Here is an 18,313-nt window from a genome sequence, read left to right as displayed (position 1 = left end):
AGCCATTGACACTGCATGCCATACAATCAATTGTGTTTATCTTCACAAGCTTCTGAACAAGACATCTTATGAGCTCCTTACTGGCAAAAAGCCAAATGTCAGTTACTTCAGAGTATTTGGCGCAAGGTGCTGGATCAAGGACCCACATCACACCTCAAAATTTGCACCAAAAGCACACGAAGGTTTTATGCTTGGATATGGAAAGGATTCGCACTCCTACAGAGTCTTCAATCTCTTTCATTACAAAGTGGTTGAAACAGTGGATGTGCGGTTCGATGAGACCAACGGATCACAAAGAGAGCAGCTGCCAAGTGTGCTAGATGAAGTTCCATCCAGTGAATCAATCAAGCTAATGGGAACTGGAGAGATTATACCTTCTGAAGCTCATCCTGAAGAAGAACTTATCATTTTAGCACCTGATCAACATGAAGACATTGCTCAGCTTGAAGACATTCCTTCCAACAACGACAGTGAATAGCAAGAGCAAAGTCTCCGCCCTGTACATCCTCGCGTTGCCAATGAAGTGCAGATTGAAAGAATAATTGATAGCATCAATGCACCTGGTCCACTCACTCCTTCAAGGGCAACTTAGCTAGCAAATTTCTGTGGGCACTTTGCATTCGTCTCAATATCAGAACCCAAGAAAATTGAAGAAGCCTTCATGGAACCTGAATGGATTCAAGCTATGCAAGAAGAGCTTCAACAGTTTGAGCTGAATGATGTATGGGAACTGGTCAAGCGTCCTGATCCACGGAAGCACAACATAATAGGCACCAAATGGATATACCGCAACAAGCAAGATGAGCATGGTCAAGTTGTCAGAAACAAAGCTCATCTCGTTGCTCAAGGATATACTCAAGTGGAAGGCATTGACTTCGATGAAACATTTGCTCCTGTGGCTAGGCTTGAAGCCATACGCATACTGCTGGCCTATGCAAATCATCATAACATACTTCTATATCAAATGGATGTGAAGAGTGCCTTTCTCAATGGCAAGATTGAAGAAGAAGTGTATGTTGCACAACCGCCTAGCTTTGAAAATCCAAAACATCCTGACATGGTATACAAGCTCAACAAGGCACTGTATGGCCTCAAACAAGCCCCTAGGGCCTGGTATGACACACTCAAATACTTCCTGAAGAGCAAAGGCTTCATACCTGGTTCCCTAGATCCCACTCTTTTCACGAAGACATATGATGGTGAACTGTTTGTGTGCCAAATATATGTGGATGACATTATCTTCGGCTGCAACAATCAGAAGTACAGTGAAGAGTTTGGATATATGATGCAAGAGCAATATCAGATGTCCATGATGGGGGAGCTGAAGTTCTTCCTTGGTCTTCAAATACGACAACAACGCAATGGCATCTTCATATCTCAAGAGAAGTATCTCAAAGATTGCCTGAAGAAGTTCGGTATGCAAGACTGCAAAGGCTTCACAACACCAATGCCAGCCAAACATCATCTGGGTCCTGACGACAATGGTAAAGAGTTCAATCAAAAGGTATACCGCTCCATGATTGGTTCTTTACTTTATCTATGTGCATCTAGGCCAGATATTATGCTTAGTGTTTGCATGTGTGCTCGATTTCAAGCGGCACCAAAGGAGTCGCATCACTTAGCTGTGAAGCGAATTCTTCGATATTTGGCTCACACCCCAACTCTAGGATTATGGTATCCAAAGGGCTCAGAGTTTGATTTGGTTGGATTCTCGGATGCTGATTATGCTGGTGACAAAGTTGATCGCAAGTCTACATCAGGCACATGTCACTTTCTGGGACGATCACTTGTATGTTGGTCTTCAAAGAAGCAGAACTGTGTATCTCTCTCCACTGCTGAATCTGAATACATTGCTGCTGGATCTTGCTGCGCTCAGCTTCTGTGGATGAAGCAAACACTCAAGGACTATGGTATTCATCTAAAGCAAGTGCCACTTTACTGCGACAACGAAAGCGCCATCAAGATTGCCAACAACCCAGTTCAGCACTCGAAGACAAAGCACATTGAAATTCGTCATCACTTTCTCAGAGATCATCTTGTGAAGGAAGACATTGATATCATACACGTCAACACTGAAGAGCAGTTGGCAGATATCTTCACCAAGCCCTTGGATGAGAAGAGGTTTTGCAAGTTACGGTGTGAGCTAAATATCCTGGAATCCTCAAATGTCCTGTGATCAGGCACACATCCTAACACTTATGCATATGATGACTTAGATGTGCAACACACAAAGTAAAGTATATCTTCAATCAATGAAGACATACATTCTAAGTGTGAATACATTAATGTGGAATTTGACTTCGGAGCGCCACGATAATTGTGCGCCGTGTCTGGGTCTAATACTTCCTATACGGTGGGTAACGCCACCACCAAACGTTCTATTTTGAAGTGTTTCACTCATGGCGTTACCTTGCAATGTCTTCACATTTGGTTTGGCTTCGAACTCAACATATTGTCATGATTATCTTCACTATGTTGATTATATATATATATGCTAGTATTCTATCCTCTACAGCATTCACTTATAGCTATATCTTCGTGTTGAATCTTTTGAACTAAGTGAATGTGATCGGACCCCAACTTCTCTATGCTTTCTATCTCAACCTCTATCTCTCCAAGTCATATGCATTCTATAGAAACTGTCGAATGTCTTCACTGCGTCCTTGTCAGCAGAAGATATAGAGACAACCATAAAGTCTGTTTTCAATGCTCATTCCTCCACATAAAATCCGGAGAAGCAGGAACGACCACCCGACAATCCAGGCGTGCGTGGGACGTGGAACAAACCCCAAACTTCCGCAAACTGGCCACGCGTTCCTCAGATGCGAATCACCAGGGGCACCTGTGTAATAGCACAGTGCCGCCCTTGTGCCTATAAATACTCACTCACAGCGGTAACTATCTCTTCTTCCACCCTCGCACGAACCCTAGCGCCACCGCTAGCTCTCGACGACGCCGACGACGAAGCGCTTTGCTGCCGCAACCTCTCCGACGCCGTCTTCACGCCGACCGCGGACATCGTCCTCTCCGCCGTCGCCGTAGGTCTCCTCCGTCGCCAAGTTAGGGCACGGACGAGTGAACTGCTCGGCCTCATCTCTCGCTCCGTCTAGCAGTTCTCAGTGTGGTAAATAAAGCTGCCTTTTTACAGCACCGTTGATCCTATTGATCTGTCACTTTCTACCACAAGCAGTTTCTGCTCACACAAACTAGATCTCTCTCAAACTTCATCTCATAACATGCCTAGAATATTCACTTGTGCTTCAAAAAGTAGTTAGATTCCTCACTTGTACTGATCTGTGGATTCGTACAAATCTGGAACCAACTTCTTATCTATGAGTGAATGTCTTCGCACGAGGAGGTCAATGTCTTCTAAACTGATTTATCTTCAAAATCTTCTGAGAATGCATATGACCTCTTCCCCTTCCCTCGCACCTTAATGCTGTCACAGGTACATGTCCGTGGGAGAATCCTTTGGTTCTCATAGTCTGCATTCATTTGCAGAATTCCTACAGCACCACATAAATTCTCCTGAAGCCAGTTCCTGTTGGTCCAGCAAAAGAAAGCCTTTGAAACCTTTGAACGTCTTGAAGCCTTCCAAGTTAAGATTTATGGCTTCAGAAACAGAAGCAAGGAAGGGGGCAGACAGCGACGTGGAGGAACATCCAAAGATCTGCCTGATGAACTGGCAGAAATGTATAAAACAGATCCTGAAGAGAATTATGGGCAGCGCAAGACCCGAATCCAATGGATTCGACGCTATTGGGCAGAACAATGGTTCAAATACCGCTTCACAACCCAAGAGTATGCTAAGAAAAGTGCCATCAAAAGACCGTGGGGAGACATCTTATACAAGAACCTTGTACCCAGGTCCAGAGATGAAGCTATTGCCCAAAGCTTCTATCCATGCATGGTCCGTGGGCCACAGCCTGATGATGCACATCCGTCGTCACTACTCTGGTGTCGTGACGACAATCTGTTCAAGCGCAACTTCCAGTTTTCCCAAAACTCAGCGAAGCAGAACAAGAAGAAATTTGGGTTAGACTTCAACCCTGGTCCCTCAGCACCAAGGGCAGATGGCACACGAGAAGCAGAACCCAATGTCATCGGTCCGTATGCCAACCTTGAAGGCCTCATCACCTACATCTTGGTTCAAGGGACTGCAGTGAATGAGCCTGCAGCTGACACGGAGTCTGATGAAGCGCCTGCAGTGCCTGCAGTGCCGAAGCCGAAGCAGTTGAAGAAGCCAAAAGCTTCAAAGCCAGCCCCTTCACTAAAAATCTCAAAGGCGAAGCCATTGGCGGCTGCACCTCCTGAAGACAGTGAGAAGTCTGAAGACTTATCACGCGTCTCAAGGCACCAGAAGGACAAGATGCCTCCGTCTCACATTGGCAAAGAGCTCACAGCTGCTGCCATCCTGCAGAGTGAAGCCATTGATCTGTCAAGTGATGAAGATCTTGGAGATGACGCTCTTGAGCAACTCATCAAGAGCAAAGAAGAAGCAGAAGTCTTCAACAATCTACCTCTCTTTGATGTCGCCATCATCCACAACTTCATTGACGAGTGGTTTGCCACACCAGACATCAGCTTTGAAGATCTACAGCTGCCCGTTGGCCTAAGTGTCGCCTTCCAAGGTGCTATTGCTTCAGAACTTGCCATTGCACAACGCATTGTTGAACTGAAGCAGAAAATTGATCATGAAAAGGCTCAGTTGAAGAAGAATATGGCCAAGCTCAGCGTGCAAGAAGTGAAGAGCTTCAAGATCATGTTGCATGAGCTAAAGGAAAACTTTCTGAAGAAGCATGCAGAAGCTCAGGGTTCACGTGAGCGGATGAAGTCTCTGGCGGACAGATGTGTGCAAGCCTACAATGAGGCTGAGAAGCGCAAGGCACTTGGGCGTCCTGGCATCGACCCCAAGAGGCCGCAAAGAAAAAGAAGAAGACTGTTCCAGCTGAACCAGAGGCACCAAGGCAGGAAGCAGTTCCGCTTGTCTTCCCAACTGCAACGACTGGCTCGAAGCCAAAGAGCCGGTCAACAGCTTCAGAGCTCAAGAAGACAAGAACTGCTGAGGCTGAAGCCAGGAAGAGGAAAAGCTCTGAAGCCTCTCCTACTGCCCCCAGCAAGAAAAAGAGAAAGATCAAGAAATCTCGGGCTGCTCTCACAGAGCCCTTGATAGTTGAACCTAGTTCTATGGTTCACCCTGACGCAGAACGTCAACTGACGGTTCATGAGCCTGCTTCCACAGAGGCTCCTGAAGCTGAAGACATTCCAGCAGCTGACCCCATCGCTGCTGAAGACATTGGTCATCGTGACAATGTAGAAGATGATGCAGCCCTTCCTCAGTTAGAACACAGCGAACACATCAGCATTGGTCGTCCACTGACGCCAATTGCACAGAATGCTTCATGGGCGGATCGCCCTCAAGAGGAAGAAGACTATGAGGCCCAGCCCACTCAAACCCCACAGGCGTCGTCTGCGTTCCGCAGGCTTCGCAAAGGTCCAAGGCCTCAAGTCTATGATGAAGACATTCCGGCTGCATCAGCCGCAGAAGAAGCACCACAAGAGCCCACTCCTCTGCTCCACCAAGAAGCACTTCTCCAGGAGAACGTGCTTGTGACCGACCCTCCAGCTAGTCAAGCGGAGGATGAAAATCTTGAGGCTGCCACAACCAACAACGAAGCTAATGTGGAGCCCTCCCCGGCAAAAGCTTCAGACGACAGCGAAGCCACTGAACCCACAACTTCTATTCCTGAGTCTGCTGCAGGTCCCCAATTCAACTATCATGTTGAGCACAGGCCTCAGGTCCAGAAGCCAATCCCCAGATTGCCAAGGTTTCCAGGTCCTGCATCAGCACCTGGCTCCTTCAACATCAATGGCTTCAGGGCAAATAATACTTTCTTCAATAGCTCCAAGAACCCCTATACAAAGGAAAGGATTTCATCAGATAGGTTCTGGAGCTATCCTCAGCGCAGCTACTACTCCTGCATACTGTACAACCAAGGTCGCATTTTCCCGCACAAGCGCCTTGATATTGAAGCTATTGCTGGTCTGCCCTGTCTAGAGGAAGCGTTGGATTGCTTCAAACAAGTGGGTCTGCTACAGTTCATTACTGATGAAGAGCATTGGAACGAAGAGCTCCTACTACAATTCTATGCCACACTGCACACCAAAGGATACAACAGAGATCCGAAGACTTGGGTCCTGGAGTGGATGACCGGCAACGTTCATCACGAAGCCAATGCATTTGATATCATTGAGCTCACTGGCCTGCCCACTCCAGGCGAATTCTTCGTGCAAGGCTGTCGGCTACACACTGAAGCTATTGAGAGCATATTTCAGAGGCCTGAACCGAATATGAGTCAGATGCTCCCCATGATGAAGCCATTGCCCCACGATGCTCCTTATCCCACAGAGTTCTTCGTTGAAGACCTTGAGTACCTGCCCAGGACCATCTATCACATCATCTGGCGGACTCTCTGGCCCATTAAAGGACACTCTCCAAATGCCAAATTCGAGGGTGCAATGAAGACTCTGATATTCTGTATCCTTCATGGCAAATGCTTCAACGCACAGGATTTCTTCATACGCCAACTAGCTGCATCAGGCTCAGATCTGTTTGGTCTAAAGTTCTATGCTCCTTGGGTAATGAGGCTGATCAAACTTCACTCTACCATCTCGTATCACCCCTCAGCCCGCAACCATCGGATCTTCTTGCCTGATGTGGATACCTCTGCTGAAGCCATCTATCCTGAACCTGCAAGCAACCTCTGAGTCTTCAGAATGCAGAACACCAGAGCTTCACTCAAAACGTTGAAGGTGTTGAAGCCATCTCCAGGGTGTATCCTTTGGCTGGCACTACACGTGCACCACACCCTGCTTCAACTGAAGCCACTGACAGTGCCACTGCTTCAAGACCCAAGAAGCGCACTCGTGTTCTCAACGACCGAGAGATTCTTGTGGCCCTTCATCAAAAGCAGGATAGGCATCATGACTGGTTGAAGAGACAGATGAAAAGCCTCTTGCTGGATGTAAATCGCATCCGAAATCTTGCCACCAAGAATGCTTTCGTTGCCCATGAAACCTGTCGCCGCACATGAAAAGGGCTAACGATGATGCTTTCTGAAGCTGATCTTCAAGAGGATGGCTTCACTGAGAGATTCAAGTTTGACTCCACACCTCCTCGAAGAGCTGTGCTGCTGGGGACTCCATCTCTTGAAGACTCTGAGTTTTCTTCCTCTGCTGCCACAGTCACTGCCAGAATCATTGAGGAAGAAGACGATGCTACCTCACCGCCACCTGCTTCAGCACCTCCAAGCTCTTCTGCACCGCCAAACAACGCCAACAACCCTGCTACTTCATCTACTCCTCATGGGAACGAGTAGAGGCTCTATGTCTTCAAACCTTTTTGGTCATTACTGACAAAAGGGGGAGAAGCATATGAGATTGATAGTCTTCAAGCGGGTTCATATGGGCGGGTGCCTTATATTTTGCTTCGTGCTTACAACTCTCGTTTTTTTGCTACATTTGGTTCTTATGAGTTGTAACACTTAAACCAGATGGTCGTCTGCTACTTGTTTGCCACCCTGTTTTGCGAAGATAAATTCCGCATGTGCGACGATAAGTTCCGCACTTGTCTCATTCTGCAGACGTCCATTTTCCATTATGCATTATCTTCATATACTTTCACATGCATAGTGGATTGTCATCATAAGCTAAAGTGGATCTCCACAAGCACAACCTGCCATGTGCATTTGCATTCCAAAAGCAAATTAACTTATATGCACATCTTCAGGGGGAGCCCTTGCAACTTATGAAGACAATTCCTTATCCTTTACAATTTCACAGACTATATTCCCCGTTGAAAACCTCAACTAGTTTGTCATCAATCACCAAAAAGGGGGAGATTGTAAGTGCATCTAGTGCCACCCCTAGTTGGTTTTAGAGTATTGACGACAAACCTAGTTGAGGGACTAATGTGTTTGTGAGAATTGCAGGATAACACAGGTAGAAGTCCCTCATTGATTCGGTTTTACTACCAGAGATGACCCCTAAAAATGTATGAAGACATTGAAGTCAAAGGTGGTATATGAAGATATTCACATTGAAGACTATGACAAAAGAAGACATGTTATGAAGCCTATGGAGCTCGAAGACTTAGATCCTTCGTAGTTCTCTTTCTTTTGTGTTGAGTCATAGGAACCACCGTACTGTTAAGTGGGGTTCAGGAGAACCAGTCAGAATGACTGAAGTGATGCCTAAACCAAAAACCTATGTCTTCGAGTGAAGACAATGAGAGCGAATCTTGTCCAGAGCCGGACAAGTCAGCTTTGCTTGTAGCCCAAGTAAAGTTGCCATGAGAGTTTGAAATCTGACCGTTGAGACACGTGTCAGATCCTTAGTGACCCAGGGTCATTTCGGACAAATCAGGTCGGGTTGCCAAGTGGCTATAAATAGCCCACCCCCTACAACCATAAACGGTTGGCTGCTCAGATTGAGAGTACGGCTTTTGTCGTTTGAGAGCAACCCACCTCGAAGCCTTTGAGAGAGAATTCCTTGCGAGGATAAAGCCCTAACCACCCAGAGCCAGAGAACATTGGGCATCACTTAAGTCTTCTTGTCTGTGTGATTTGAAGACTTATTACACTTGAGGACTGTGCATCCCCAGACGGTGAGGCGTCGCGTTCAGAGCATCCAAGAGACATTGTGGATTGCCAGTGAACGAAGTCTGTGAAGGTTTGGGAGTCTACCTTGAAGACTTACCAGAGTGATTGGGCGAGGACTATGTGACCTTAGCTCAAGGAGAATACGGTGAGGACTTGGTGTCCTGAGCGGCGTGTTCAGGACTGGGTGTCCGGGACTGTGTGTCCTAAGGTTTAAATACCTAGCCGCTCCAACCAGACGTACAGTTGTCACAGCAACTGGAACTGGTCCAACACATCATTGTCTTCAACGACTCACTGGTTTCATCTTCACTTCCTTTTACTTACTGATCCCTCATTGTGAAGTCATTGCGTGTCTGTTCTATCTTTTGTCTTCACAACGTGAGTGTATGATCTGTTTGGCTTCATAGTATCTTCCTACCTGATCCTAATTACACTACAGCTATTTGTCACTCTGCTTTCACTCTGTTGATACTTGACCATGGCTTGCCTAGTGTAGTCTAACTTCCGCTGCATAGTAATAGGCATATCTCTACTGTTTGTCTTCATAACTTCCACATTTTGAAGAATTTCATAAAAATCGCCTATTCACCCCCCTTTAGTCGATATAACGCACTTTCAAACCCGCCATCCGTTGTGCGTGTCAAGATGCGTGCGGCTGGAACCACTTTATTCTCATTTTATGCTATACAGTACGTATACAACACCGAATACAACTAGTGGTCCTCATAATTTGTCATCTGCACGCATGCATGCATGGCAGGAATGTAACAATTTGCTCTCTCTCTCTCTCTCTTAAACCTAACCATTTATTTTATCATTATTAAACTAAATTGTCCATATCTTTAAATTATAAGTTCCTATTTGATATATATATATATATATATATAGGACAAGGCTATTCTGTTACTAGTAACAGAATATTATTCTGTTACCCCTGGCCACTATAAGTGTGTGATCTGTAGTTTCCACTAAACCCACCAACCCTGTCGATGCCCCACCTCCACCTCATCTCTCTGGCTCCCGTCGGCGTTCAACTCCCACCTTCTCCCCCGTCTCCGGCCGCCCCCCATCCCCACCTTCTTCCCCTGTCTCAGGCCACCGCCCAACCCCCACCTTCTCCACCATCTCTGGCCGCCACCCCATCCCCACCTTCTTCCCTGTCTCAGGCCACCACCCAACCCCCACCTTCTCCACCATCTCCGGTCGCCGCCCCATCCCCACCTTCTTCCCCGAATCCGCCTGCCGCCCCGCCTCCACCATCTTCGGGCCTCAGGAAGCCGCATGTGCCTGCCCCCCGGACATGGCGCCCGCGGCCAACCTCCTGGATCTCGCCCATGGTTGCAGGGGCCCAGTGCGGCGGGGAAGCGTGGAGGCGCAAGATGCTCCACGACTGAGGTAGGCGCACCCCGGTGCTCGCCATGGCTGAAGACGGCCTCCAACCCCTGGGCCCAAAGCAGCCAATCTTGCCGCTTCACCTAGGTATGCGCCAAGACCCACCGCGGTCGATGCTCCCTACTCCCATAGTTTTCCTCAGTTCAACCCCATGGCGTCGAGATGGTCGAGTTAGTCGCGAGCAGCAGTCTACCGCCGCGCACCGCCCCTAGCACCACGCCGCTCGGGCGCCTGCTCAATTGAAGAAACCAGTCACTTTCAATCAAAGTGTCCCGTTTTGCTCCTGCAGTCCACCGTACCTAGAAAACTAGATTTTTATCTACAAAATCAGTTCATCGTACCTAGAACAATCAGTTCGGTGCATCTCCTGATTCTGAAAATGTGAATCTTGTTTACTACCAAATTGATGCTCTATAGTTCACCATGTATATATGCCATCAGTTCAAAAAAACATATAGAAAAAGTTCAATTGTATGTGTTAAAACCCAGTTTGGTTTTATACTATATGTCAGATTATTACAAAGTACGATAAAATATTTTGCTCATGTGGCTGTAAGCTCTAACTATATGGCAACAAAAAGAGAACAAGTAGGAAGTATTGTTGTTTCCATATTGTTAAGTTCACTATGTATTCTATTTTCAGTACGTAAACAAACACACATGATATTTATAAGAGCAAAACTTACAAATGGAAATCTATAAGTTCAACTACATATTTTACAAAAATTGAAATATAAAAATTACACCAGTTCAATGACAGAAAAAAATCAGTTCGAAAATATATATGCAAGAGGTTGGGAGCAAACAAAATTGTAATTTTGCTCAGTTCAAAGATTGGAAGAAAAAATGTAGCTAGTGGTTTCGAGGTGTCAAAAGATGAACATTTTTTGCTCAAATTAAGTTTGCATCAGAGATATAGCCATTGTTGTATGTTGGTGTCGTGCTTGTTTATGTGTTCACTAGCAGATCAATATATATATGCATGTTGTTTGCTTTTGACATGGTAAACATAAACTATTGGTACAAATTCAAGTTCCTATATCACAAAAGTTTATTGACAAAAAACATATCAGTTCAATGGATACGTTGTATCTGTTTATCACATATACTTGCGAAAGAGTTCAAAATTTTCTTCCCTCCTGGAAATTACATGTGATTTTTCATTTCTTTTTGGGCAATACAAACAACAATAACTCATTAGGCTTGTATGGCTGAATTTCTTTTCATTTGCTCGTATAACTGGAATGCATCTTTGCTTGTATTATCTCTTGTAACACTAAGATATATATTTTTATGTTGGCATGTCTTTAGGTGCGCCCTAGCCGATCACAGCCACTGCCGCAGGCCGTTCAACGCCACCTCTGCAGGCCATTCATCGCAAAAACAACAATCTGGATCCCGCTGGTTCCCACCAGCAACGCTCGTTCGAGCATGTTGCCGCTCTCCTGCTGCAGCGTGGCTCGGCTACTGCACTTGGTGGAGGTTAGAGCCTTTCCTCTAGTTTCCTATAGTTTTGAACTTCATGGATCCTTAGTGCCTGAAAACAATGAACTTGCTGATCCTTCCTTCCTCCATTCATAGTACATGAATTGGACTGGCGAGAAGATGGATTCTTGGTATATAAAAGCCCGCTGGAGGAGTCACGGGGTTGAGGACCTCCTGCTTAACAGTACAACTTCTTAAAATCTCAGCTTGTACTGATACATTCCAAAAAAGTGTTGTGTGTTTTCAGGAAAAAACAACTGATGTCGTCGGCTGTTCTTTGCCATCTACTAAAGGTCAACTTTCGTCATCTCATCCTCGTATCTTCGTATATGTTCAACTGCTTCTTGCTTGAGTGTTTGCAAAACAAGACAAATTATATCATCTTTTCTGTTTGTATGTATTTGGTTGAACTATTTAAATTTTTGAGTGAAGTTCAAACTTCTCGATGTGTGAAGGTTGAATTAGGTTCAGTTTTGTATGTAAGTGGTTCAGCCAATTTTTTCTGCTACTAAAACAAATCATTTGACAGGGAGTTCAAACTTGCTGTACAGGAAAGTGCACATCCTATTTCCCACTCTTTTTGTAGTTTTGATCGCACAAACATTTAAAATAAAATGTTCCATCGAGAAGTTCACACACTACCGTCTCAAACGTTCAGGCGTTCTTTTCCTTAAAGTTCATATATTTAAAAAAAACCCCACCACATTTGGAGTACTCTTTAGTTAAATTTTTTAAAAAGAAAAAACATCATGAACAGCAAGGACAGTTCAACAAGAAGACTTGTAGTAGTTCATCAGTATGTATCCATTAGAAAAAATCCAGTTATGATGTTAGTCTTGGTATTGATCTTTTCAGAATATCGAGTAAATAAGAAACTTTGGCATGCCAATGGGACCTTTTCAGTAAGTGCTTTAACTACAACTGATGGTAGTTGGTATTCTGTGACGTAGTGCTCAGCAGCAGGAGGGTGAGGATCTTCATCTCGTCAGTACAACTACACCATCCACCGCCGTTCACGAGAAGAGCTGCGTGCAGGCCACTCCGTGCTCTGCCTTGGATTTTTCAATGATCAGGTTGTCATCGTCCTGCCCCACAACAATCGTACTGGTTCATGCGCCATTGTCGTCGGTCTTTCTTCGGCTGGATATAGGGAGCGGCCCCAGGGAGCCCCTTCATCAGTGGTTCATTGGTCTCTCAAGTATGAAGGTGAGCTTCATAATAGAGTAGCTAGACCTATCTGCCTTCCATTTTACGAATTTTGCTAGGAGCTAGAAGTAACTATATGGAGAAAGTTGCCATCTCCGTTTACCTAAACATGCATAACACGTGTGATGATATTTATTGCATCCTTCATCACTGATCTTGAGGAGGAGATTCATTTGTGCATTTCTATATTTGTTGTGTAAATCTGTTGATTTTTAATGTTTTAGGGATTTCGGGAGAGTGGAGACCTGGAAGAGCACTTTCAGGCGTTATTTTCCATGACAATAAATGACCAAGAAGAGCACTTTCAATAGTCAAGGAAGACAACAACAACAACAACAACGAAAAATGCAACGATGCATCATGCTGACATTGATGAAAAGCTATGATTTTGTGCTCCTGTTTGTTATTATGTCAATGAGAAAGCAATACTTCTTTTCTTCAGGTTCCGTGTTTTAATTGGTGAGGGATAAACAAATTTTCCTATTCAAGTGGAAGCTCCCAGTATATGATGGATGTGGGAGTTATTTTTACATTCACTGTTCGGTGCTTCTTTTTTATGTAATGTTTTATGTTTTCAAGTGCTCGGTGAAAATTTATGTTCCTAGTAGTTCATGTATTATTGCCTGAGGAGTTCATGTGTTACTGGCTAGTAAGTAAACCTATTAATCACTCTCTCAAGTGTGATGAAAAAATGGGCAGTAAATTGATGAAAAAATATCATCGAGTTCAAAACACGCCAAGACACGCGACAGCCACCCCAGTTCGGGCATAGTAAGTACCTCAGTACGAGTTAAAAATGGTGGTCCGTTCGGAATAAAAGAAATGGCAGAAATTCAAATTGTAAAGTTATAGCAAAAAAAGAAACCGCATGAAAATCCTGCTTAGTAAGTACCTCAGTACAAGTCGTAAAATGAGAGAAGTTCAAAACAACGTTGTCAAAAAAATGTTGAGTTAAAAAAGGAAACAAAACAAACACATTTCTTTTTGAATAAAATATCATTCAGTTCGATGATACAAACCATACAAGTACAGGGGCGACGATACAGTAAACCGTTGAAAACTTACGAGAAAAATATTACCAAAAAAACAGAGCAAAGTCTAATTAGTGAAAACACGCTTAGCACACACCCATGCAAGCATCAGTACAAGTACCCTTTTTCGGAACCATTCAAAATTACTCTACAAAAAAATAGCTCAGTACAAACATACATATATATCAGTACGACTACTCTGTTTTTCACACTAGAAAACAGCAGGATCCATCATGCCGTATTCAAAATTACTCTTAAACGGTTGCGAAGTAGAGAAAATGTTCAACATGACTAAGTTTCGCATTTTCGATAGCTATCCAACGGTATATTATTTGCCATATTTCGACAAACTTTTTAAAAAAATCGCGTTCAAAATCAAATTTGACCGTATTCGAATTCGTTTTTAAACCATAAGGAATTAGAAAAACATTTCTATACGAAAAAGTTGCGCATTTTACATAGCTTTCCAACGCCATATCGTTTGCATCAATCCGACTAACCGTTTGCAAAAAAATCGCGAAAATACGTTTCGCCAAGAATTTCACCGTTTTTCAAATTACTTTTAAATCATATAGAATTAGAAAAAACAATACATATATGGAAGATGCGGATTTTCACCAGTTTTCCAACGCCATCTTATTTGCTCAATTCCAACAAACCGTTTGAAAATTGAGTCCAAAATACGATTCACGTTTTCGGTTTTGAAAAATGGTTTTTTTCAAAACTGCTCTTAAACCATAATGATTTTGCAAAAACGTTCAATATAATTGAAATATGGTTGTCAAGAGCTTTCCAACGATATATTACACGCCACGTTCCGACAAAAAAATTACAAAAAAGTTTTTGAACTAAAGAAGACGATCTGTTAAACACAACTGAAAGCATCAGTTTAACCGCTTCGAAAACATCAGTACAACCATCTGAAACCGTCAGTTCAAAAAGGGTAACAGAATAATATTCTGTTACTAGTAACAGAATAGCCTAGATGTATATATAGGGATTGTCCATTCATCACCCTGGGTGAGGAATAGTTATTCTTCACCCCCTTCTATTTTACCACCAATGCACTGTAATTTTACGTTCCGTAAGTTTTGTCTTATTTCTGACGTAAAAAGAGACCGTAAGAAAATATATAATGGTTGTAAAAAATACTTGATGTTATGTAAAATTACAAACGTAAAAACATAGTGTAAAATATACATAAACTCCAAATTTTCTTGTCTTATGACATATATTTTTATTTTCTTATACTATTCCAGCTTGACGTTAAAGATTTTGCATGCAAGTGATGTCCCACTCTCTCGGCATAAAGATTTTGCATGCAAGTGCTCTCTCCCCACAAATGTTTTTTGCGCGTTAACACTACCTATCGGCAAGAAACCCGCCATCCGTTGTGCGCGTCAAGATGCGTGCGGCTGGAACCACTTTATTCTCATTTTATGCTATACAGTACGTATACAACACCGAATACCACTAGTGGTCCTCATAATTTTTCATTTGCACGCATGCATGCATGGCAGGAATGTAACAATTTGCTCTCTCTCTCTCTCTTAAATCTAACCATTTATTTTATCTTTATTAAACTAAATTGTCCATATCTTTAAATTATAAGTTCCTATTTGATATATATATATATATATATATATATATATATATATATAGGGATTGTCCATTCATCACCCTGGGTGAGGAATAGTTATTCTGCACCCCCTTCTATTTTACCACCAATGCACTGTAATTTTATGTTCCATAAGTTTTGTCTTATTTCTGACGTAAAAAGAGACCGTAAGAAAATATATAATCGTCGTAAAAAATACTTGATGTTATCTAAAATTACAAACATAAAAACATAGTGTAAAATATACATAAACTCCAAATTTTCTTGTCTTATGACATATATTTTTATTTTCTTATACCAAATTTTACGTAGTGAATCAATAGGAATGTAACTATTTGAATTCCAGATGTAATTTAATTATGAAATGATCGTAAGATTACCTCGGGTGAATAATAACTTATTCTGTACCCTGGGTGATGAATAACAACACTATATATATATATAGCCTTTAAAATAAGACCAATCTTGGATACATTTCAAACATGTTTAAATTTCAATGTCCCTATTTCACTAGGAAAAAAAAAGAAAAATGAACTATTTCAATAGATATATGTTAAGGCAACCTATTTCACTAGAAACATATTTAACCCAAATACGAAATTGAAATGTCAACTTTTTGAAATTGATTATTTTGAAATTTGTAACAGATTATTTCAAAAGAGTGCAAAATGTATATGAAAAATGTGAAATTGAAATAGATGCGATTTTTGTGAAATGGGCCCGTGAAATGTGAAATGTAGATTCTGAATTTTGAAATAGTAACCATAAAAAGTGAAATTATAATGTATCAATGTGAAACTGATTATTTCAAAAGAGCGAAATATGTTATTTAGAAAATGTATAATTGAAATAGATGTGAGTTTTGCGAAATAGGCCAGTGAATGTAAAATGTAGGTTCTAAATTGTGAAATTATAACCACCAAAATTGAAATTATAATGTATCAATGTGAAACTGATTATTTTGAAAGAGTGAAATATGTTATTTCGAAATTATATAATTGAATAGATGTGATTTTTGTCAAACAAGCGAGTGAAAAGTGACATGTAGGTTCTGAATTATGAAAGAGTAACTACAGAAAGTGAAATTCTAGTGTATCATTGTGAAACTGATTATTTCGACATGTGTAATAGTTTATTTCGAACGAGTGAAATATGTTATTTGAAAATTATGCAATTGACATAGATGTTTTTTTTGTGAAACGAACCGGTGGAAAGTGAAATGCAGGTTCTAAATTTTGAAATAGTAACTACCGAAAGTGAAATTGTAATGTATCATTGTAAAACTGATCGTTTCAAAATGTGAAATATATATTCAAAATTAAACACGGTTGAAAAATATCCAAGATTGATCTCATTTTAAAGGTTTTGGTGCAACAAGTTCAAATGTAAAAAAAGTTCCAAAAAAGAATATATGATTAAAAAGACAAGGTGAAAGAAATGGTTGGATTTATTGTGCGAGGGAATAGAGAGAGTGGTTCTGCCACATTAGTGTCATGCATGCATGTGAAGTATAGGGCATGTTTGGTTGCCTGAGTAGCTCCACCCTGCATCGCATGGAGGATCCTGGCTGAGCCTAGCCTGGTTGAGCTGATGCAAAATAGAACTGATATGTATGTTTGGTGGACTGTAAGATATATGTGCATGAGAGATGTTGTACACAACAGATGTTGTTTGGTAGACTGCATTAGAAATTCTGAAATAAAAAACAATGTCAATTTTATTTATCATAGATTTCTCAAGTAAAACAAATCTGAACCACGCATTAACCTGTTGTTCCGGTCTCAATCTGCAAAGTAGACACAAGACATGCATTTAACTGAACATTCTTTTGCACTTTTCAAGAATTCACCCGATTAATCAGTTAACGGGCCAGTTAATCGCTACCAATAGCATGGCCGAATCGAATAACACATATTCATCGCGTTAACTTGTCAGGCCGATTAATTGGCCAGTTAGACCGATTAACCAATATTCATGTCGATTAATCTCTGCTGGCCCATTAATGGGTGTGCAAATAAAGCCCAAAATTTTGGCCCTTAACCCCTTCCAGCCCCATCCTGCTCCTTAATAGCTATAATTAATAATTTTACCTCCTCACTATGCTTTTCACATGTGTATGGCAGCATGTTTTGCTATACTACATAGTTGGGAGCATGAGAGTATGGTATAATAAATAAAAATTCAAGATATATGTTGGCAAGTTCCTATTCAATCTACCGATTAATGGTTGACCGATTAATCCAGTTAATAAGCCGATTCACTGATTAATTGCTACTCCTAAACCGACCGAGCAGCTACCAGTTAACGATTTCTTGAACACTGTTCTTTTATCAGTCACCATTCACAGCAAAAACAAGATGAAGACTAAGATATTAGGAAGGCCAGATACAAGATCTGGAACAAGTATGTAAAGCACACACACCGTCCATGAGCAAATCACAAGATCATGCAAGAAAATTTTGCATGAACATGGGAGGAGACATTGGGCGGCTCCTGCTTCTGTTTAGATGGGACCATGCATAGACGACCTGGCACCTCCTGGTCCTCTAGCTACCATCCACCCCGCTCCGATGGATGGGGTGTAGATCCGAGAGAGCAAGGGGCGTCTGGAAGGTGGCGTTGGCTGCGGCCTCTGGCAGGCACCCATTCCGCTGCCATGGATGGGGGTGTGGATTTGGTAGAGCAACAATCGCTAGGAAGGAAGAGTTGGCGACAGAGGATATCGATAGGGATTCGACCATCTCCGTCTTGGATTTTAGGACGGCGACGAACGGTGAAGTGAGAGCTCAAGCGGGGAAAGATAAGAAACTGAGGGGAAAGAGGTGAGGGGACGCGCTGACCCCCATGACTGCGAGAGAATCGCTACCCCACGCCAGCATTGCGGGTGCAGGCGATTTGTATCAATTGGGTCGGCACGAGGA

General features: G+C 42.5%; 1 protein-coding gene across 1 annotated transcript; it reads right to left on the bottom strand.

Moving 5' to 3' along the window:
* Positions 1–16,883: 16,883 nt before the first annotated feature.
* Positions 16,884–17,895, bottom strand: LOC147964120 (uncharacterized; the record flags this gene model as incomplete). The annotated part of the gene is made up of 2 exons (XM_087529841.1): positions 16,884–17,085; positions 17,738–17,895. Coding segments are annotated over 2 exons (360 nt in total), but the record flags the coding sequence as incomplete, so codon positions are not given.
* Positions 17,896–18,313: the final 418 nt, after the last annotated feature.

This window comes from Triticum urartu, chromosome 6A (genome assembly GCF_056163025.1).
Source record: "Triticum urartu cultivar PI428250 chromosome 6A, HENAU_Tu73, whole genome shotgun sequence".
NCBI classification, from domain to species: Eukaryota; Viridiplantae; Streptophyta; class Magnoliopsida; order Poales; family Poaceae; genus Triticum; species Triticum urartu.
This window is presented reverse-complemented; position numbering and strand designations above follow the sequence as displayed.